Source organism: Eubalaena glacialis, chromosome 9 (assembly GCF_028564815.1).
Source record: "Eubalaena glacialis isolate mEubGla1 chromosome 9, mEubGla1.1.hap2.+ XY, whole genome shotgun sequence".
Classification (NCBI taxonomy): Eukaryota; Metazoa; Chordata; class Mammalia; order Artiodactyla; family Balaenidae; genus Eubalaena; species Eubalaena glacialis.
The window spans coordinates 1,238,629-1,259,944 of NC_083724.1; the positions used below are offsets into that span (position 1 = coordinate 1,238,629).

Sequence of the window (21,316 nt, forward strand, 5' to 3'; positions counted from 1 at the left end):
AGTAGTTGTGGCTCGCGGGCTCTAGAGTGCAGGCTCAGTAGTTGTGGTGCACGGGCTTAGTTGCTCCGCAGCCTGTGGGATCTTCCCGGACCAGGGCTCGAACCGGTATCCCCTGCATTGGCAGGCAGATTCTTAACCTCTGCGCCACCAGGGAAGCCCTAAATGGTATGTTTTAAATTTCATTTTAAATTGTTTGTTGCCAGTATGTAGAAATACAAATGATATTTGTAAATTGATGTCATGACTTACAACCTTGCTAAATTCACTTCTTCCAGTACCTTTTTTGGTAGTTTTTTTGCACTTTATTCTTCTGAGAATAAAGACAGTATTTCCTCTTTCTTTCCAAAATACATAAATGCCTTTGTTTCTTTTTCTTGCCTGTTGCACTGGTTAGAGCTTCCAGCACAGAGCTGAGCAGAGGTGGTGAGTGTTGGGGAAAGCATTCCCTTTAAGCGTTAAGTGCCATCTCTGCCGTCTTGGCTGTTGGGTTTTGTAGATGCCCTTTATCAGACTGAGGAAGTTTCCTTCTATTCTTAGTTTGCCGAGTTTTTATCACGGGTGGTTGTTTTTATGGGTCTGTCAGGATTGTGTGATTCTGCTCCTTTATTCTGTTAATATGGTGAATCACATTGAGTGATTTTAAAGTAACATCAAACATCACCTCCTTGGGATGGACTCATTTGCCTGTGGCATGTGGCCCTGTTTCTGTGTCACCTGACCCCTTGGGTCTGAGCAAGGTGGGCCATGCTTGTCCTTTCTTGAAAGGTAGGCAGGTTTGTTTGCTGCCTTCAAAACTGAATTGGAAGGTGCTGCTGCTTTCCCTGTTCTCTGGAAGGTTTCAGGTGGTTTGTGTTGTTTTTCCTTACATGTTTAGTACAGTTCACTAGTAAAACCATCCGGACATGAAATTTTGTGAGGATTTGGAAATTAAAGATTCAGTTGTTTTGATGGTTATTGGACTCTTCAGGTTTTCTACTTCTAGCGTCAGGTCTGGTAAGTTATGTTGGTCTAGGGATGTGTCCGTTTTATCTGATTTTTCCTACTTAAGGCATGAAGCTCACACTAGCTTCTTACCTTTTTAATTGGAGCATCTGTACAGATGTTCCCTTTCTCAGTCCTGATATTGGTTATTAAGACCTTCTGTCTCCCTCCTCCTCCCTCTTTCTCTCTCTCTCCGTCTCTGTCTCTCTGTCTCTGTCTTTTTCTCCCTCCCCCTCCACTCCCCGACCCTGTCCGCCTCTCTCTATCCCCCGCTTTTTACTTTTGTGGATCAGTCTTACCAGCCTTACCTGAATTAGTCCTTTCAAAGCACCAGCTTTTACCTTTGAGGACCCTCTCTATAATGTGTTTGTCTTCTGGTTCATTAATTTCTGCTCTTTATTATTTCCTTAATTTTACTCTCTTTGATTTAAACTGTTCTTTCTTTCCTAACTTACGGGCCAGCAGACATTGTCTGTGAAGGGCCAGATGGTAAGTCCGTGACCTCTGCAGCCAGCGCGGGGCAGGGGAGGTCAGCTCTGTGTGTGCTGACCCTTTGGAGGCAACATGCCTTTTTGTTCTCAGCCTGGTCTAAAGTTTTATTCATCTTGGGTTTTCAACAATGTAGGATTTTTTTTTTTTTTTTAATTTATGCTCAGCATTTAGAATGCTCCTTGAACCTGAGGCTCAATGTCAATCATCAGTTCTAGAACTTGGGTGTTGCTTCTGTCCACTTCCACTGTCTGTCCCTCTTCCTGGCTACAGTCACACGCTCTCTTCTCACACATGCTATTTCTGGTTGTGTGGTGGACGTCACACACGAACAGTGGCCAGAATGGTCTCAGCCGGCGCTGCTTTCCGGTGGTGGCTCGTCCGGCCCTGGGGGCTGCGCTGGGGGCCTCCACCTGCCTCCCCACCCGCCCAAGTCTGTTCAAAGCCTGTTGTTTCAGCTTCACAGCCTCCCAGATGCCAGCGGGTGGAGGAGGCTGAGTGCTGGCTGCCTCTCGGGAGCGTCCCACTCCCTCTCTGAGTTGGCATCTTTGCCCCTCTCTCCGTGGCATGTGCAGGACTCGGGCACTGAGGGGTGGGGTGGAACGGGACGGCCGTCCCTGGGGTCCTGGCGACCCGGCGGCGCTGACTTCCTGCTCCATCCTCCTGTTGGCGTAGAGGCTGTGCCCAGGTCGGCATCATCCGGGCCCTGACGGAGTGCGGCATCCCTGTGGACATGGTCGGAGGGACGTCCATCGGGGCCTTCATGGGCGCCCTGTACTCTGAGGAGCGGAACTACAGCCAGATACGGATCCGGGCCAAGCAGTGGGCTGAGATGAGGGGCCCTGCAGGGCCAGGGATGGCAGGAGGGCGTCGAGAACGGATGTGGCTCTGCAGGGCTCTGGCCTCAGAGCATGGCTTGTTGGGGGAGGGAGGGCACAGAGAAGCAAGGGCGTCAGCGTTGTGGGATGCGCTCCGGTTCGTGCCTGGTCTTAAGTTGTAAAGGTGGCTGAGGAGAGGTTAGGGCACCCACAGTTCCCCGCATTTCCACGCCCACCCCACAGGCCATGGGCACCAGTGCCGGTAGGCAGGCAGGGGGCAAGGCCTAGGTCGTGGCCCTTATTGGGGTTTCTGTGGGAAGGGCAAGGCAGGGCAGGGCACACAGCTTAAGATCTGCCCGTTCGAATAATTCCGGCGGGTTTCTGGGCATAGTTGCCTGGCACCTGGCCCTGGGTGATTCAGGCTTGGGGTGTGGGTTAGACAGAGGTGGTCGGGTGTGGGCTCTGGAAGGGCTGGGTGAGCCCGGGTCTGTCTCTCTCCCCGGGTGTGCGGGACCCCAAATGCCAGAGCATCAGGGACACAGAAAGTAAGAAATATACATTGTTGGTACAGTTGGCCCTGCAGTGAATGGACGCCAGGGGACAATCCAGGATCTGGGGACCCACCCGGGGCAGGGGGGCTGTGGGCAAGGGAGGGGGCGGGCTGCAGTCTGGCCTTCTCAGGGCTCTGCTGGCTTTTTGTGGAGCAGGATGGAGCCCTGGCTGAAACCAAGAGCGGGCTCAGAAGTGTTGGCATTCTCATTTTTAAAAGAAAAGATGGGCCTCCTCTGAGCAGAAGCTCTCAGAGCAGGCCATCTGCCCAATCCACACATCCCCAAAGTGCCCAGTTTCCCTGGGGGCTGCGGGCTGCTCGGCTCCGGTCACTAAGGACAGCCTCCGAGGGCAGTGGCCGTGGGGGACGGTGCTCTAGCCTCAGCAAGGGTCCGCGTGCAGGTCGGGCAGACCTCTCCCTTCCTCACCTCTGCTGGTCTGGTACGGGTGTGGGAACAGCCAAGGAGCTTTGGGCGTCATGTCCTGCCACCAAGTTTGCGCTGGGCCAAGGGAGCCCACTGGGCAGCCACCCTGTGGTGCGTGGGGGATGGACCCCCCAGGCTGCTCTGTGGTCCCACCTGTTGGCACGTGGAGGGGGCACGGTGGGGTGGCTGTGGTGCTGGGCAAGGGCTTCCTCGGGAGTGAGGGCCTTGCTGACTGCAGAGGACGCCGGGGATGTCCCAGGCTGTCCGGGCTCCCTGTCCTCCAGGGGCACGTGTGTGCCTTCTACTCGTCCACGAGTCTCAGTGTGCGCCGCTGGGGGGGGCGCATGACTCATCCCCAGCTGGGGGCTCACCCCCCCTTATAGCCCGTCCCAGCGTCTGTCCACACAGAGGCAAGGAGGACCCTTTCTCTCCATCCCTGACCCCTGAGGAATCAGGCATTCTTGGTCCCGTGTCCTGTGCTCGCAGGTCTCACTGGCCCCCATCCTCACCAAGGAAGGATGGGCCTCGGTCCTACCAGAGATCACGGGGCTTTGGCAGTGAGGGCCCTTGGTAGGGCTGCTGCTTCCCAGGATCGGAGGGATGGAGCGTCTGCCACGGTGGAGTGTGAAGGCCAAGCCCGGGCCAGCCCGGAGGGGCAGTGGTGGACACTCAGCTGGCCCTGGTCCTGGACGGGCCTTGTCCCAGTGAGCCTTGAGCCATCCCCGCTGAGCGGGCGGTGAGGGCCCAGCTGGCCGGGCCTGCCAGGGGTCAGCGGGCGTTCCCCTGGGACCTCCAGGCCCTGCCATTCAGGCCACAGTGTTTGCTCCCCACAGGCTTCTGTTCGCAAAAGGCGCATGTGTGTGCCCAGGTCCCTGCTCCCTCTCCTGACGCAGGCTCTTGGTGGTCCCTCGGGGTCGCCTGCTGCCGGTGCCTGGGGGGGCGGTGGGGGGTGAGCCCCTTCTCCTCTGCAGGGGCCTCACACGTGCCCCCATTGCCACCCCCCAGGATGTGACGTCGATGGTAAAGACCATGCTGGACCTGACCTACCCCATCACCTCCGTGTTCTCGGGGGCTGGCTTCAACAGAAGCATCTGCAGCGTCTTCAAGGACAGGCAGATCGAGGTGCACCCCCTGGCAGGGACCACCTGGGGAGCCCCAGCAGAGCCCACGGCCTCAGCCTGCCTGGGTCTGGACGCCCTGGGCCCACAGGGTCGAGGGCTGGCAGCCGGGGGTGGTCCCTCTGAGTCCCGTTCCCCTCACAGGACCTGTGGATCCCCTACTTCACCGTCACCACGGACATCACAGCCTCTGCCATGCGGGTCCACACAGACGGTGAGCACCTCCTCCCGGGGTGCGGGCTCCCCAGCAGGGGCAGAGTAGCTTCAGGGGAGGGGCGTTAAGGGGCCAGTTCCAGGCCAGGCCCAGGGAAGCCCCAGGATCCCCCAGAGGAGGCAAGAGGCTCGGGGAGATGTGAACAGAGATGCCTCTGCTCTGGGCCCGAAGGCTGAAGGGTGCACAGGGAGAGGGAGAGATGGGACGGGGGCAGAGTGAGGGCCCACGTGGGTCACAGCTGCGTGTGGGTCGGAGCGGCATGCCGAGGAGAGAGCCCATCTGTGGGTGGGCGGCTGAGGCCCTTCTCCAGGCCAGAGTGTTTTGGGAGCCCCTTGAAACGTGTCTGCTTAGAAGTGAGTGGGGTGGCAGGGCTGGCAGAAGGTCACGGCAAGGGGAGATGTGGGGAGGCCCAGAGCCAGCCCGGCCCCCGTGGGCTCCGTCCGAGGGGGAGGATGTCCAGGAAGGGTGTCATCTGCCCAGGCCTGGTGCTCTCCGCCGGAGGCTGGATGTGCAGGGCTCAGGACCCACGTCGGCGAGGCTCTGAGCCGAGGGTCCAGGGCAGGAACTCACCTTGGGCAGCGAAAGGCTCCTTTCCTCTCCCCCAATCCCTCTGGACTCCCTCCCAGGCTCTCTGTGGAGGTATGTGCGTGCCAGCATGTCCCTGTCGGGCTACATGCCCCCGCTCTGCGACCCCAAAGATGGACACCTGCTGATGGACGGGGGCTACATCAACAATCTCCCAGGTACCGTGGCGGGTGGGGAGGGGCCGCCCGGCCCTGCCTCAGCCCCACCGCTCCTGCGCGCCGGGGGTAGTACAGACGTGCGCACGCTCGGCACCGCGTGCTCCCAGCAGATGGCTCTATTTGTCGGCTCAGCAGCGCTCAGAACCAGGCCAGGTAGAGGGGCCGGCCGCAATTAGGGCCTGTCTGTGCCCACAGTCAGAACTAACAGCCTGCAGGTGTCGGGTCTGCTGTGGGCAAGGCCCCTCCTGGGGCACACCTGTCACCTGTTGGACAGCTCTGTGCGCTTGGCCGACCCCCTCCGCAGGCCCAGGTGTGAGGGTGGAGAGGAGACCCTCCCCACCCTCCAAACCCTCACCCCCATCCCCCCACTCTCAGCGCCTCTCGGGCAGGCTCTGCCCCCAGCCCTGGCTCCACCCCAACTTCCCCCAGCTCTGACCCATCACCCCAGCCATGCTCCCACCTGGGGCTCTGCGTACCTGTCCCCATTGGTGACCAGGCCACCTCCTCCCCAGCGGATGTGGCCAGGTCAATGGGGGCAGAGGTGGTGATTGCCATCGACGCGGGCAGCCGGGATGAGACAGACCTCACCAACTACGGGGATGTGCTCTCCGGGTGGTGGCTGCTGTGGAAGCGCTGGAATCCCTTGGCCACGAAGGTCAAGGTGGGGGCCCAGCCCTGCCTACCCCAGCTGCTCCTCCCCACATCCTGGCGCCTGTGTCCCTGAAACCCTGAGATGGGCAGGGAGGGGGGGTGCACCTTCCAGGCTCTGGGTCCAGGAGGGTGGTGGTCACTCACTCACCATCCCTGCCCGCCTGGGACCAGCTCTGGGAAAGGAGCCAGGCCTAAAGGCCCCACACACCCCAGGACCCCTGGCTGGGTGCCCAGCCTCCCCCCAGGCCTAGCAGAAATAGCCTCCCCTTGGGGGGGAGGGGAGGGGAAGGAAAGGCCAGGGCAGGAGACTCAGTGGCTGTGCCCAGATGGAGGCCAGGGGCCACGCGGGGACAGGAGAGCCACGCTCAGGGGCTGTGACACGGCAGGTGTTGAACATGGCGGAGATCCAGACGCGCCTGGCCTACGTGTGCTGCGTCCGGCAGCTGGAGACGGTGAAGAGCAGCGACTACTGCGGGTACCTGCGCCCCCCCCCCCCATCGACGGCTACGGCACCCTGGACTTCGGCAAGTTCCACGAGATCTGCGTGCGTGTCCAGGCCGGCTGCCCCTCCCAGGCCTCCCTGCTCTCGCGCCCCGGTCACGGGGTTCCCGGTGTGTGTGCAGGAGGTGGGGTACCAGCACGGCCGGACGGTGTTTGACATCTGGGGTCGCAGTGGCGTGCTGGAGAAGATGCTGCAGGATCGGCAGGGGACGAGCAAGGTGAAGGCGTGCAATGTGAGTGCCTGAGTTGGCGCCCCTCCTTCCTCTCCCACTCCTGTGACCCGTCCTCTGCTGCCCAATCCAAAAAAGAGCCAGGGCTCCCTGCAGCCAGCAGCACGTTGGCACACCCTCTCAACTGCTCAGGCCTGCAGGTTCCCCTGCCCCGCCCCAGGGGCCAGAAGACAAGGGCAAGGGCAGCGGCCCTGGGGGGCTGTCTCTTGGCCTCTGCCCCCCTTTGACTCTCCACCCTTGAAGTGCTCACGTGGGAGACGATGTCGCTCTGGGTGGGGGGCTGCTCAGAACTCTGCCTGTCATCCGTACCCCACCCGCACTCCAGGGCTGGGACCACAGAGGGTCATAGAGAGGGTGGGGCCGGCTGCGGTCAGGGGCTTGGCCAGACGTCTCCTTCGCCTCTGCCCCCCAGGTGCTCACCTGCCCCAACGCCTCCTTCACGGACCTTGCTGAGATCATATCACGTATCGAGCCTGCCAAGGTGGCTGCAGCGGACGGTGAGTTGGACCCCGGGCCATATGCCCACACAGCTGAGGATGGTAGTGGCAATGTCCTCTCCTGACCCTCGACACTCTCAATAAGCCGCCCTGGCCACCAGGCTCCCTCTAGCAGCCCCTGGACCTGGTAGGCTGCATATGGGGACCCATGCCGGCCCCTGCCCCTGCTCTCAAGAGGATACCTGCATGGCCCTGCTCTCTGCCCAGATGAGTCTGACTACCAGACTGAATACGAGGAGGTGCTGCTGGGCGGCCCCAAGGACTTCCAGAGTGCCCCAGCCGGCCTGGGCTCCGACTCGGTGAGCTGCCCGGGCACCCTGTGTGCCTCAGCTGAGCTGCCAGCTCTGAGGGCTCCCGAGCAGGCCAGCTGCTCCCTCCCTGCTGCCCTCCTGGCTTGCCCCCACCTGGACCTTGACCGTGTGCGGTTTGCTTCCAGGAGGACGAGCCCTCGTTTCGGCATCGGCACTCCCGTCTGGCTTCCCCCGAACCATCCCAGGACTCCTCATCCCCCCTGGCTCTCTGACCAAGACGGGCAGAGGTCTCTGCTCTGATGCGCCCTGAAGCCAGCATCTCCCGTGGGTGCGTTTCAGAGAACCAGCTCGTGCAGCTCCTGCAGCTCTTCCCCAGCCTGCCAGGGAGACCCTGCTGGGGCCCAGGGCCCTGCCGGCCGGTGTTGGAGTGGCTGGGGGCCTCTCCGCACTGGCCGCTCCTGGTGGGGCACTGGGTCCTGGCATCCCCTGCACACAGAGCAGTCCTGGGGGGCTGTGTCGGCCCCTGCGGGCCCCCTGAGGCCTCTGAGATGTCAGAGCCCCTGATGCTTCTGCTTAGCCTGTCAATAAAGGTAGATCTGATCGTGTGGGACATGTGGTCCCTGTGCCGAGGTCCCCGGGGCAGGGGGCAGCACCAAGATGGGCAGCCGCACAGTAGTGAGGCTGCAGGGGGGCGTGGTCACCATGTGGGGACCCCAGGACCCCAAGCCAGGCAGGCAGGACACCCAAGGTCTGGGGTGCAGCTGGGATCCCCCCAAACCAAGGATGAGGCCCTCCCGAGCTCTCAGGCATTGTTTCCATTCTGTACACACAAGAGTCTTCCCTAAGATGATGCCCACACCGTACTTCTCAGATCATTAAATAGCGCCAGGGGGGTCCTTTTGTACAAAAAAGGAGACCTGTCAGCTCTATGACTTTGGAGTCCACGATCCCTGCAGATCTCGGGCAGGGCACGTGGGTCTGCGAGAGCAGGGAGACCCTTGACCGGAGGGCCCAGGACCCTGTGGTCAGGGGACCGCAGGCCTCAGTTTCCCAGCTCCAGAGGCAGCGCTGAGAGGGCGGAGAGACGGTTGGTCCCGCCCCCCGCCGCCCAACCCGGCCCCCCGGGCCCCCCGGGCCCCCCGCCCCCCCACCTACTGCCGGCGTGGTGGGCGGGGCTTCAGCCTAGTCCCTTCTGGGCCCCGCCCGGTTCTGACGTTACGGTGGGCGGAGCCTTCCTCGCCCTGCCGTGGCTGTGGACGGTCCGACCCCAGCCCTGACGTAACGGGGGCGGCCCCGCCGGGCCCCGCCGAGCCCCGCCCCGGCCCTGACGTCGCGGTGGGCGGAGCGCCACCCCCGGGCCTGGCAGTGCTGTTCGGTGCGGCGGGGCGCGCGGAGGGATCGGCGCGGCCATGCGGGTCCCGAACCGGAGCCCGAGCCCGAGCCCGAGCCCGAGCCCGATCTTCGGCGCGGCGCGGCTCCCCCGACGGAGGCGACGGGCGCGGGGCGCGCTCTGAGGCCTGGGGATGCGCCGCCGCCTCGACCATGGGCGCCGTCGCCTCCCGGAGGAGGGCGCTGCGGAGCGAGGCTATGTCCTCGGTGGCGGCCAAAGTGCGGTGAGTGCGGCGGGCCGACTGCCGGGGCCAGCGCCGCCCCCGCCCCCGTCCCCTTCCCCGCAGCGTGCTCGCAGCCGGCGCCCCGCCCCCACCTCCGTGCGGCTCCCTTCCCCGAGGCTGCGGTGGGCGAGCTGCACGACCTCACGACCCTCACACACACTGGGTGGCAGGGGCTGGATGGAAAGCAGACCTGGGACCCGCCTGCAGGTCCGGCCAAGGTGCACCGGCACCCAAGGGTCCCCGAACTGCGACCTGCCAGCCCTGGGCATTCTGAGGTGGGATGGGAGTGCTTGCTGGGGGTGATCCCTGAGCCCTCCCTTGCTGGCGCCGAGGGCCTGGGTGGGGTAGGGTGGGGACGCCAGGGTGGGTGGTGTGCACTGACGACGCACCCCGCTGTCCACCCCTCAGAGCAGCCCGAGCGTTTGGCGAGTACCTGTCCCAGAGTCACCCCGAGAACCGAAACGGTGCAGGTAAGGGCACGTGAGGCAGTGCCGGGACGGGGTCCACCCACAGCCCCCCATCCTAGGCGAGGGGATGCTGTCTTCTGTCCAGGTCAGGCCCAGCCCCTGCGCACTGTGGGGTGTGAGCAGGCAGCTAGTGCCCTGCTGGGCTGGCTTCCTCACGCCCCCTGCCCCGCCTGGCCCAGAGCCCCAGGAGGAGCTCCTATTCACTCATCACCATGGCACCCACCCAGCTTGGGCCGTTGGCATGGCAACAGGCCTCCTGGCACCCCCAGGACTGGCACCACTGTCTCTGGGGGCCAGCTGGTGGGGGGGAGGGGAGAAGTTGGCACTGGGCACACGGGCGTGGTGGCAGGCTGGGAGGTGGCCTGCTTGTTTCTGCCCCCCCCCCCATCACCCACAGGTAGCACAGCCTGTCGCCCACACGCACGTAAGAGGGGCTTGGGGCCCCGATAGGCGTGAGACGTGAACCTCTAGGGGGAGTGCGCAGCTCAGAAATACCTTTTCTGAAGTCATCAGGGCCCAGGGTTCGGTCAGTGGGCCAGGTACCCGCTGGGTATTCATTCCCTGCCTTCAGAACACCCGGAGACTGGGAGGGCAGGGCCAGCAGGCTGCAAGCTCACCTGGTGCCTCTCCCCCAGACCACCTGCTGGCTGACGCCTACTCTGGCCACGACGGGTCCCCCGAGATGCAGCCTGCCCCCCAGAACAAGCGCCGCCTCTCCCTTATCTCCAACGGCCGCTATGAGGGCAGCCTCCCGGAGGAGGCCGTCAGTGGGAAGCCGGCCGGCGAGGGCCCCCAGCCCCGTGTGTATACCATCTCCGGGGAGCCGGCCCTGCTGCCCGGCCCGGAGGCCGAGGCCATCGAGCTGGCTGTGGTGAAGGGGCGGCACCCCCGCCACCATAGCCAGCCCCTGCGTGCCAGCCCGGCCGGCAGCCGTGAGGACGTCAGCAGACCCTGCCACAGCTGGGCGGGCAGCCGCCAGGGCTCCAAGGAATGTCCCGGATGTGCCCAGCTCGCCCCCAGTCCTTCCCCTCAGGCCTTTGGGCTGGACCAACCGCCCCTGCCTGAGGCCGCCAGCCGCCGCAAGAAGCTGGAGAGGATGTACAGCGTTGACCGCGTGTCTGGTGAGGGGGCTCGTTGGGGGCCTGGGCAGCTTCAGGCAGGATGCTGGTGCTGGGGTCGGCCAGCGGCAGGCATCGTGAGGCTTGGGCAGAGCAGGGTGCCCAGGTCACGGCCTGATCTGCCCAGGTGGCGACCTGCCGCCACATCCCGTGCCCCATCTCAGACCTCACGGTTGGGTTTAGCCTTGCCAGCACCAAATCATCGCAGGAGTGCTTCCCCGAGGAGGGGGCCTGGGAGGGTCTTAAGGGTTGAGCAGGCAGAAAACCTGGCTGAACGGAAAGATCGGGCTGCCTCCAGGGAGTCTTGGGGAACAGTCCCTGCCCTGGGGCCCACTCACCGAGGGAGGCGCGTGATTGCCTGGGGCCCAGCCAGCTAGTGGGGCCCTCCCCAGGATGGTCGAGCTGTGCCGGTGGCTGCGGAGCCCCGGAGCCCTGCTGTCGGTGAGAGGCCTCCCTGGGACATTCAAGTGGCCCCACGCTTCCTGGCTCTGAGGTTGTCATCTCCTGGGAGCAGAATTCTACCTAGCGGACCTGGCACGTCCTCTCAGGGCACCTCTTGGGCCTCCAAATCAGCAACCCAGCTGGGCCTCAGGGCACAGGCCTGGGGTGTGGGCAGTTCACCTCCACGACCTCATGCTCCTCTGATGCACCCGGGCCAGGGGCTGGGACAGGGGTCAGGGAAGAGGGTAGAATGACCTTCACCCACTCTGTCTAGTGGCTATAGGGGCCCTGGGAAGGGGCGGTCTCCACGCCCGGTGAGGGCCTCCACCTCGCCCTCCGAGAAGGGTCTGGGGGAGGGGAGGTCCAACCAAGTGGGCGCCAGAGTGGGCCGCAGAGAAGGCCCTGGAGACCCGAAGGAGAGGCTGCAGCCATTGTTCCTGCCCTTCCCCTCCTGCTTAAACGGAGCCAAAGTCAATCCTTTCCTTGGGCACCCTGGCGGCAGGCTGTGCTCTCAAAAGAACACTCGTCAGCTGTGGGTAGCAGAGGGAGAGCTAAGCAAAGACAAGCGTCACCAAGCCGCTGAGCTGTCGTGCCTTGAACAGCTGAGCGGACACCCGAGCCTGCTGGCCCTGCGCCAGCCTCCCGACCTGGGATGGGGCTGGGGAGCCCTGGTGCTTCTCTTCCACCGTCTGTGGCAGAAGCATCCCCTTCCCCGACAGGTGGGGGTAAAGACCTCAGGAACCCCTGAGCCGGCCTAGTCACTGCTCCTTTGGTCTCTTCCAGATGACATCCCCATCCGTACCTGGTTCCCCAAGGAAAACCTCTTCAGTTTCCAGACAGCAACCACAACTATGCAAGCGTGAGTCATGCGTGATGTGTGCTGGGCCCAGGCCGGGCGCCCTCTTCCTGGTGCTCAGGGATCACTGCCGGATCCGCTCCTGTCCTCTGAGCCCCCCTGCGTGGCTGCTTCTGAGCAGCCCCGTGTGCCATGTTCTGCCAGCTCTGCCCGAGTGTGCAGTCTGAAGGAAGGCAGGCCTGGCTGCTGTTAACGCCCACTGCCCCGCCCCCGCCCCATCCCTTCCCCACTGCCCCGCCCCTCACAGTCCCCCAGTCCGCCCATGCTGTCCTGCAGGGACTTGGCTGGGGGCTGCAGCTGATGCAGTCACCAGCAGAGATGGTTCGCTGCCCCGTGTCTCCCAGCTCCGCCTTCACGCACGCCCCAAACAGCAGCCTACTTGTGTTTCGTGTGCGCTGCAAGTGATCACAACTTAGTCCCCTGGGGGGCGTGCTCTCGACCTTCGCACAGCTGGGTGTTCTGTCAGGGCGTCCTTCCAGGGAGGGACTCTGCTGCAGTGTCCCCGATACCGAAGAAGCTGCCTCCTGCATATGCTACCCTGGGGAGCGCACCACCGCCCTTGGGCTGGATGGGGGCCGCTACCTTCGCTGCTGGACCCAGGGCCAGCAGGGCACAGTCAGGCCTCTGTGCAGCCTGACAAGGTCACAGCATCTGGCGGCCTGGACCACGGTGACTTCCGCATCTGCTGCCCTTTCCAGGGCTGGCCTGAGGCATAGCCGGCACCCTGCTGGTGCCTGGGGTGCCTGTGAGGGACCCTCCAGGTCAATGACAAGAAAAGAACGAACTGAAGGGCGGTTGGGGGTCTGAGGGTCTCTGCTCACTGTGTCTTCTCTCTCATGCTGCCCCTTCCCGCCTCGACTCTAGCATCTCGTAAGTACCGTGTGGACCTCGAGCCTGAGAGCATGGCGGTTGTCCCTGGGGGACTCTCCCACCCCCAAGTAGGTTGGGGCAGGCCAGGGACCTGGGCCTTGACCATGAGGGCGTGCTGGGTCCCAGCGAGCGCCAAGGCTACAGCAGGGCCTGTGGGAACTGGGCCGAGGACAGGGCGAGGCAGGCCGGGACCTTCTGCCTGGCCCAGCGCCCTGGATGCCCCGCTGGGCCCTGTGCTCGAGCCTCTGTCCCCACGTCTCTGTCCCTCTTGCCTGCGGCCAAGGGCAGTGCTGACTCGTGGTGGTTTCCCAGGGTGTTCAGGGGCTACGCGGAGAGGAAGCGCCGGAAACGGGAGAATGATTCCGCGTCTGTAATCCAGAGGTAGGGCCTGCCAGCCACTCGCCACCAGGGTCCGTCTCTTGTCTGTGCTGGTCTAGCCTGGGCCCACCCAGCCCAGCAGACCTGATGGGGGAAGGGCGGTGGCGAACACTGGCCTGGCCCTGCTCTGGGGACGCGGCAGGCAGGAAAGGTCATGTGGCCTGAGCCCCTAGGCCTATGTTTTGGGGGTACACTGACAGCTGAACTGCAGCTAGCTGGCCCCCCTGTGCCTTTTTCTGGCCCTTGAAGCCCAGAGCAATGGGGTCAGCAGCCAGGCTTACCTTCCCTAATCCCCGCCCACCTCAGAGATGTGTCCAGGAAGCTTGTCTGTCCATCTTGGAAGTTGGGCTTTGGCAGGGCACAAAGTTTGGGGTGAAGGAGTCCTTCTGAGGTGGCCCAGGGACACAGCGGCAGGGGAGGGGGCATCTGCCAGACCCAAACCCACCTCCCGCTTGGGGACAGTTGTGCTGCCCTGCCCACCTGTGCAGGAAGCAGGAGCCCTTGACCACGTGGGGAGGGAGGCTCCCGGGGTTCAGAGTGCCTGGGCACAAGGAGAGAAGGGAAGCGTGGGCAGCGGAGGTGGGAGACCCGAGTGCACAGGGTGGCCGAGGGAGCTGTCCCGGGAGGGGGTGGGGCTGCAGGAGGAGGCTTGCTTATCGTGCCTTTGTACCGGCAGCAAAGGGGGAGCCCGGGAGGAGTCTCAGGAGGAGAGGGACGGGGTGGGATTTGCCTGGGGGAGAGCTGGGGGCGCCGGGAGGGCATCCCTCACGGCAAAGGGCCCTGTTGGGACGGTGGCCAGCAAGCAGTGGGGAGGGGAGCTCGTGGGACGGGGCGCCCCCCTCGCGGCCCTCACCAGCCCCCGGTGCTTCCGCCCCCAGGAACTTCCGCAAACACCTGCGCATGGTCGGCAGCCGGCGGGTGAAGGCCCAGAGTAAGGCCCGGGAGCGGCGGCGCGGGCGGGCCGGGGCTTCGCGTGCTGCTCTCCGCGCCCCAAAGGCCCCGCTGCGGCCCCGCTGCGGCCCCGCGGGAACCTTCCCACTCCCAGGCTCCGCCCATGTCCACCCAGCACGGTCCTTGTCCGCTGTCGCCCATCCGCACTCCCCACTCCCGCCCTTCCCGCCGCAGTGGCGTCTTCCACTCTCCGGACCCCCTCACGGTCCCCACGTCCTCCCCCGCCAGCCCCTGCCCCGCTCCACCTCGTGCGGCTGCAGGCCCCGCCCCTGACGGGTTCTGCTTTCGCTGCAGCGTTCGCCGAGCGGCGCGAGCGGAGCTTCAGCCGGTCCTGGAGCGACCCCACCCCCATGAAAGCCGACACCTCCCACGACTCCCGAGACAGTAGGTGCCCGGCGGCGCAGGCCCGCACACCTCTCCCAGAGGCTCCCCTAGGCCCCCAGTCCTGCGCTCCCACCCCGGGGGAGCAGCTAGGCTTCCGCGCCTTTGCTGAACCTCAGTTTACCAGACTGAGTGGGGGCGGGGGGGCGCTCCGGCACCTCCGATCTTCTGGGCAGGGGTAACTAAAGGCTGCGGCTCGCTGGCGGCCCTGGCCTGGTGCCGCCCTCATGCCCGAAGCCTGAGGAGCAGTGCCAGACTTCTCCTTGGCCCGGGCGCCAGGCACGCCTGGCTGGAGCTGAGCCTTGCCCTCCGGCTCCCTCTGGCCTTGCACCAGGGTACACCGCCTTCGCAGTCAGGCTGGTGGCAGCCGCCAGTCTTGCCGGGCTGCTGGGGTCCTCAGCTTGGCTCTCTCACGCACCCTGGGTTTCTCGCTGACCTGGAGGACGCTCCGGGACATGGCTTGCTGGCTCTGGCCTCCAGCCGTCTCTGGGGGTTGCAGCCAGGACAGGAGGCGCCGCAGGTGATCCTCAGGCCCGGTGGCACATCCTGCCCTACAGGTAGTGACCTGCAGAGCTCACACTGCACCTTGGGCGAGGCCTTTGAAGACCTGGACTGGGAGACGGAGAGGGGCCTGGAGGCTGTAGCCTGTGACACTGAGGGCTTCGTGCCACCCAAGGTCATGGTGAGGCCCCACACAGCTGTTGCAGGCTGCTCAGCAGTGGGGAGGGGGGTCTCAGGGGGGCTCCTGCTGCCCACTGGCTCCGAGGCGGCCAGGGCGCTGAGTGGCCCCCCTGTTGTCCCCAGCTCATCTCCTCTAAAGTGCCCAAAGCTGAGTACATCCCCACCATCCTCCGCAGGGACGACCCCTCCATCATTCCCATCCTCTACGTGAGTGCCTGCCCAGCCCCCGTCGCGGTGTCGGGTGGGGGGTGCTGCCTGAGAAGGGCTCTGACGTGGGGCTGGCTTCCGTCTGTCCCAGGACCACGAGCACGCCACCTTCGAGGACATTCTGGGTGAGTACTCCGCCCCCCTGCCCTCTGGTCTTGGGGCTGCTGGGGGCGGCACTCACACCTCTGCCTCCGCAGAGGAGATAGAGAAGAAGCTGAACGTCTACCACAAGGGGGCCAAAATCTGGAAGATGCTGATTTTCTGCCAGGTAGGGCTCAGCCTTTCCTGCCCAGGGGTCAGGGGTGGAGGGTGCCGCCTCCCTGGGCATGCCCGTTTGCATCTGCACGTGTTGGGGGCAGCAGTGGTTGGACACCTCCGGTGCGCGACCCCGTCGGCTAACTGCAGCCTCTCACAGGGCGGCCCAGGACACTTGTACTTGCTCAAGAACAAGGTGGCCACCTTTGCCAAAGTGGAGAAGGAAGAGGACATGATCCAGTGAGCAGCAGGGGCCTGGGAGGCTGGGGGGCTGGAGGCAGCATCTGCTGGGGCACCGTGTCCCCGCAGTGCCTCCTGTGATGCCCCCTCACACCTGGGGGTCGGACTGGGGGCCACCTGTGACCACCCCTCCCCCGCCAGCTTCTGGAAACGGTTGAGCCGCTTGATGAGCAAAGTGAACCCGGAGCCGAACGTCATCCACGTCATGGGCTGCTACGTCCTGGGGAACCCCAACGGGGAGAAGGTATGGGGCCCAGACGCCACACCAGGCTGCAGATCCCAGACCTGTGACGGGTTGATACAACCCCCATTTCTCTCCGGATTCCCTTTCCCTTCTCAGCCTCCCGGAGAAACCCCCATACCTGGGCCTAACCAGCTGGGGGGGGGTCCTGCTCCCCAACCCCCCATTCTCCTCATCCCTCTCTCTTCCCCTGCCCGGAGCTCACAGCCCACCCCCTCTTTTCAGCTGTTCCAGAACCTCAGGACCCTCATGACCCCTTACAGGGTCACCTTCGAGTCCCCCCTGGAGCTGTCAGCCCAAGGTGAGTCTGCCGGGCTGGTTCCCAGTTGTGGGGTGGGTTCCGGGGGGGCGGCGGCCTGAGCCCCGGCCTCGCCCCTCCTGCCTCAGGGAAGCAGATGATCGAGACCTACTTTGACTTCCGGCTGTACCGCCTGTGGAAGAGCCGCCAGCACTCGAAGCTGCTGGCCTTCGAGGACGTTCTGTGAGGGGCGGGTCACCACCCAGCCGCTTCCTCGGCCCGGCGACTGGGGCTGGGCCACTGTGTGCTGCCCGGTACCGCGTGGGTTCTGGTCTTCACGGCCACTTCAGGGCACCCTCAGACGTCGCTCAGGTTCCCTTCCAGGGGTCTGGTCCTCAAGGCATCACGGGTCAAAGAGGTCACAGCCCCCACGCCCGGGAGGAGCCACCGCGGCCGGTGGACGTTGACCGGGTCTAGGCCTCGCCCGGAGGCTGCAGCTCTGGGGCGGCTCCTGTGCAGGTTCATAGAAATAAGTGCAATTTTCTACAGCCCCTGAGACGATTCAAAGGGAAGCAGCATTACTAGTTAACTAGTTAAGTGCTCCGCTACTAGTCATGGCGTAGATCACCCGGCTCAACGTGTGTTCAGGACCTTGTCTGCCCCAGCGCCCCAGCCCTGCCGTATCTGATCACCAGCACCAGGGCGGCCCGCCTGCCCGGCCTGCCTCCGTCCCTGGCCGAGTCCCTGATCGTCTGTGCTTGCACTGCTCTCGCCACCCCTGCTTACCTGACTTCGGCTGCGCCGGCTCGGCAGGGGTGCCTGGGCAGCAGCTGGGGGGCACACCTTCCTTGCTCTCAGAGCGGGCGCTGGGTCGAGCCAGGCCCTGCCTGCTCCCCGGCCTCCAGGCCCGCCCAGCTCCCTGCTGCTGTCGAGCTCAGCTTTTGGCGGCCGAGCTCTGAAGGCCTCTGCTAGTGCAGAGGCCTGGGGTCTTGGCGGGGCCTGCCGGGGCTGGGTCCTGGTGGGTGAGAATCCTGCTGCACTCCACGTGGGGGCCTGGACCCTGCAGCCGGAGCCCGAGAGCTGGGCGGCCGGTGTGCTATGGGCTCGAAGCCTGGCCCGCGGCCCAGTGGGTGAGCTCTCTTGTACATAGCTGGGGCTCGGGGGCTGGCCCCCCTTTGCAGAGCCTGGTCTGAGACACCTGGCTGTACCCCCAGCCAAGGGGGGGGTGGGGGCTTGTGCCGGGCTCTGAAAAATGTACGATCTCCCTTAGAGTGACCATTAAATCTGATCCTCTGCTGCGGCCGCCGCGTGGGTCTCCTCTCTCAGCACCCAACGTCCACTACCTCCCTGGGCCTGGAAGATTCTGGGCCCGCTGGTCTGAGGTTGTTGCTGTGGTGGCCGCCTGCACATCCTGGCCTGGACCGAGGGGGCTGGAGCCGCTAGGCCTTCCCTGCCAAGGGCACACTCTGCGAGAGGTCTGGGGATGGGGCTCCCGGGGCTCCGAGGAAGTGTCTGGGAAAAGAGCAGGTCCTGGACGCGGCTGCAGGATGCGGTCCTGCAGCGGAGCCGAGTGAGGTCGGGAGATGAGAGCAGAGGCAGCACCCCCCTCCTGTAGCCTCTGCCCCACTCCCGGGCACAGAGCGGAGGGCCGTTCCTTCCCTCGGGCCATTCTCTGCATGTGTCAGCAGTGTGGCCACAGTGGGAGGCCGGGAGGTGACCACAGGACCAGCTGGCCATCACTAGCCTTAGTCATCCCCAGATGTGCCCATTGCCGCCACCCTCCCCTCCAGTGGCCAGGGTGCTTTTGGGTCCAGCCAGGCTTGGCTACCCTGGTGGCTCCTGGTCCAGTTGCCTGTGGGCAGATCAGCAGGTGCCAGATGGGTGCATCCAGGGCCACCAAGGGCTGGGGAGGGCGGGGGGCTGCCAGGGGATGGCATGGGTGAAGGCTGGGAGGCCTGGGGTTCTGGGGGCCTGGAGGCTGGCAGCCTGGCGTCGGGGGGTGCTGCCAGGAGAATTCATGTCCGGAAGAAAGCCCACGCAGGCCACGAGGATAGCTCTCTGGCGTGACCCATCTGCCCTCACCGTGTGCTTCGAAGGCACGATTACCGTGTGACCTGCAGGCCTGACCCCGGGACTGCCAGAAGCTTTGTCGCGTGCCCCTGCCCCTCCCCCAGACTCTGACGGGGCACCCTGTAGTCGAGGGACTGGGGCTGCGGAAGCAAGTGGGCTTGCCCCGCAGTCTTTTGGGTCAGCCGCTGTGGGTAAGGGCTGGCGAGGTCCGCCCGCGGGAGGCTCGAGGTCTTGCATCTGGTTCACACGGTTCCTTCCCTCACACCCCATAACCACCAACCAGCGTGATGGAGAAAAGACATGAAACCCAGTACAAATGAGGAAGGCGTTTTGGGAAAAGAACAAAACCGAGGGGAGGGGTGGCAGACCCGGAGGCAGGCTGGGTGGGGGCGGGGCCGGGGCAAGCTCACGGCTCTGCGGCCTTCCCCGTCCACCCAGCCAGCTGGGAAACCGCGGCAGCAGCCAGCGAGGGCTGGGGGAGAAGTATTGGCAACTAGTGTGCGAGGAAAAGGATTAAGGTCCTTAGCATACAAGGAGTTTTCATGTATTGACAAGAAAGAGACAAAAACCAGCAGAGAAAAGGGAGTAAAGGGCTGAACTGACAACTCACAGAGGAGGAAATCAAATGGCCGATGAAAAGCCAGTGAAGGGAAAGAGGTGCTTGCTGCCTGTTTGTTTGGCAAAAATTTAAAGGGTATGAGTCACCCTATGCTGGTGACTGTGTGGGGAGGAGATCATGTGAATTGCTATAGCCTTATTGGAAAACAGTCTGGCAATAGCTCTTAAAATATAACTGGTAAACACTGAGCCAGCACCTCCCACTGGGGCCTTCTGCACGGATGTCCATGTCCCACAGTTCATGCCATTAACTGCGGCAAGGCCAGATCGTGTGGACGGCTATCCTGGAAGAAGCAATTGTTCAGAGGCTTGTTGCTGGGGGAGGCGGGTGGCTGGGCCTGCGGGAGGCCCGAATACTCTGTTTAAACTGATGAGGTCAAGCTCACGTTGATGAGGTGTGTTCTGCTCACCCACTGTGACACACAAGCCTTTCTAATGTCTGGTGTCCAGTCCTCACCTCCTGGTGACAGCATGGACAGAGGTGGCCCCAGCCTGCCCTGTCTACCTGTACTGCTCTCTCCAAGCCTTGCAGTGTGCATGCCCCAGCCTATGTGGCCAGGCTCACCCCCTCAACCCCAAACAGCCACCCCCTGATACCCCCTGCCCTGGATGTGTGCCCTGGAGGGACAGACCCCACCCTGGGGAGGACAGACTCAGGGCACATCTGCCTTGTCTAGAACCTTCCATCACCATTAGGATGAAACTCAGATCCACTGTTTGCCCTACTTCCGGAAGGGACACGTTGTGCCTACGGCTCCTTTAGTAGGTCTGTGTGGGGGGAAGAGAGTTGCACTTGAATTGCCAGGGAGGGGTCTCCAGAAACCAGGATTAGGAGGGAGATCATCAAAGCCACTGTGGAGGCACCCTCCTGCTGGTCCCACCCCACGCAGCTGTCACCCAGACAGGGCCAGGGTCTTTCTGGGGACCCCAGGAAGGCAGTCGTGGACTAGACATGCTGCATTCATTGGACATGGCTCAAGGGCCAGGAAGGGAGACCCTGGAGGGGGCTGGGAGCTAGGGATCTGGAAAGGTCAGGAAAACCACCTGCAAAGGTGCTTATGAGCCCCTGGACCTGCTCCCAGGCCTGTGTGGACCTGACCCAACCAGCGCCCTCAACAGTGGACCAGCCCATTCCCAGACCCACCACTGGGGGTGCAGCTAAAACCCCAGCATTCTCCATAGGATGGAGGCAAGACCCCAGTCTCACGGAGTGGTATTCAATATACTAGAAACCAGAAGAATTATGGCACTTGAAGAACCATGAAGATCTTGACCAGCAGGTACAGGCCACCAGCAGGTACCAAGGATGAGAAGACGCAGGTGCTGAAATTATCTGACAAAGACTTGGTAGAGCTGTTGTAAAGATGCTCACATGAGCTGTTGATCTAAAATAATAAAACAACCAGTTATTTTACCAGCAACATGGGTTTATTTGGGAACAGTAAAGAATTGGAATTCAGGACAAGCAGTCTAAGGTGACCCACAAGCAAGTGCAGAGAACAAGGGAGCAGAAACTCTTTTATAGAGGAGAAGGGGGAGTTGGGAGGGGCTGTTCTAAACAAAGTGTCCGTTGGAGGAAACTGGGAGTTCGCAGTGTGGTGGCTTTTCATTGGCTGAACTGTGATGGTCTCTCATTGGCTGGGCTGTTGCTGGGCAGGGAGAAAATCTTTCTCCTGCTGGGTAGTAAGTAGTAACCTTCCTGTTGGGCCTGCAATTGAGGCTGCACGGTAGGGCGTGGGCACTCCCCCTTCTGGCCTCCTGTTAAATAAAGTTTCTGTTTATTAATTTTCACATTTCTCCTCTTTGATCAAGATTTTTCTCTGAAAGCATTGCTTATCAAAAGTCAGTTTTTTATGGATTCGTGACTTTTTGTCCATCTATGCCAGGGAGGACCTTTCCTGCGTACCTTGTCCCTCGTGGAAGGGAGAGTGCACAGATTGGAAACCTCTTGAGGTCACATTCAAGTAACAAGGAGGGGTAGGAGGGAGATCTCTCAGGAATTTCCCATCTAAAGTCTGTGTCTTGGAATAGTGAATACAGCAAGGGAACAATCAACACAGAAAGAAATAAGCACTTTGAGAAGGCACAGTGCAGGAATAAACATGAAGCCATAGCTGATCAATTTTCCCCCAAATAGCAAAACTTCAAGGACTTTTTATTTTATTTATTTATGAAAATTGAAGTATAGTTGATTGACAATGTTGGTTTATCAAAGACTTATTCA

The 21,316-nt window shown here is 62.8% G+C and overlaps 2 protein-coding genes across 7 annotated transcripts in view; both read left to right on the forward strand.

Annotated features, from left to right (window-relative positions):
* Positions 1–8,072, forward strand: part of PNPLA7 (patatin like phospholipase domain containing 7) — a 69,873-nt gene extending 61,801 nt beyond the window's left edge. The window contains 11 exon segments of the mRNA XM_061199524.1: positions 2,146–2,306; positions 4,272–4,384; positions 4,525–4,594; positions 5,221–5,337; positions 5,850–5,998; positions 6,375–6,473; positions 6,476–6,532; positions 6,612–6,722; positions 7,132–7,216; positions 7,424–7,515; positions 7,653–8,072. Of these exon segments, the coding sequence (XP_061055507.1) occupies positions 2,146–2,306; positions 4,272–4,384; positions 4,525–4,594; positions 5,221–5,337; positions 5,850–5,998; positions 6,375–6,473; positions 6,476–6,532; positions 6,612–6,722; positions 7,132–7,216; positions 7,424–7,515; positions 7,653–7,739 (1,141 nt within the window). The 3' untranslated portion in view covers positions 7,740–8,072.
* A 738-nt stretch (positions 8,073–8,810) lies between these two features.
* On the forward strand, positions 8,811–20,440 carry NSMF (NMDA receptor synaptonuclear signaling and neuronal migration factor). Of its 6 annotated transcripts, none has more exons than XM_061199530.1 (15): positions 8,811–9,080; positions 9,489–9,550; positions 10,183–10,668; positions 11,890–11,965; positions 13,121–13,213; positions 14,089–14,141; positions 14,456–14,545; positions 15,100–15,224; positions 15,400–15,430; positions 15,522–15,555; positions 15,628–15,698; positions 15,846–15,925; positions 16,067–16,169; positions 16,392–16,467; positions 20,175–20,259. In XM_061199530.1, exons 1-15 carry the CDS (start codon positions 9,010–9,012, stop codon positions 20,188–20,190), a joined length of 1,467 nt encoding a protein of 488 aa, XP_061055513.1. In that variant the 5' UTR covers positions 8,811–9,009; the 3' UTR covers positions 20,191–20,259. The 6 variants fall into 6 exon arrangements, with proteins under 6 accessions (XP_061055513.1, XP_061055512.1, XP_061055509.1 ...); XM_061199529.1 differs by lacking the exon at positions 20,175–20,259 and adding an exon at positions 16,554–17,704; XM_061199526.1 differs by having other exon boundaries at positions 8,812–9,080; positions 15,347–15,430; positions 20,175–20,440.
* The last annotated feature ends 876 nt before the right edge of the window (positions 20,441–21,316 follow it).

Excerpts from the sequence above, each read along its gene's own strand:
- NSMF (XM_061199525.1), top strand. The coding sequence starts at position 9,010 with ATGGGCGCCGTCGCCTCCCGGAGGAGGGCGCTGCGGAGCGAGGCTATG. Across the intron at positions 9,551-10,182 it reads CGAGAACCGAAACGGTGCAG|ACCACCTGCTGGCTGACGCC; the intron begins GTAAGGGCACGT and ends CCTCTCCCCCAG. Across the intron at positions 15,699-15,845 it reads AGATGCTGATTTTCTGCCAG|GGCGGCCCAGGACACTTGTA; the intron begins GTAGGGCTCAGC and ends AGCCTCTCACAG.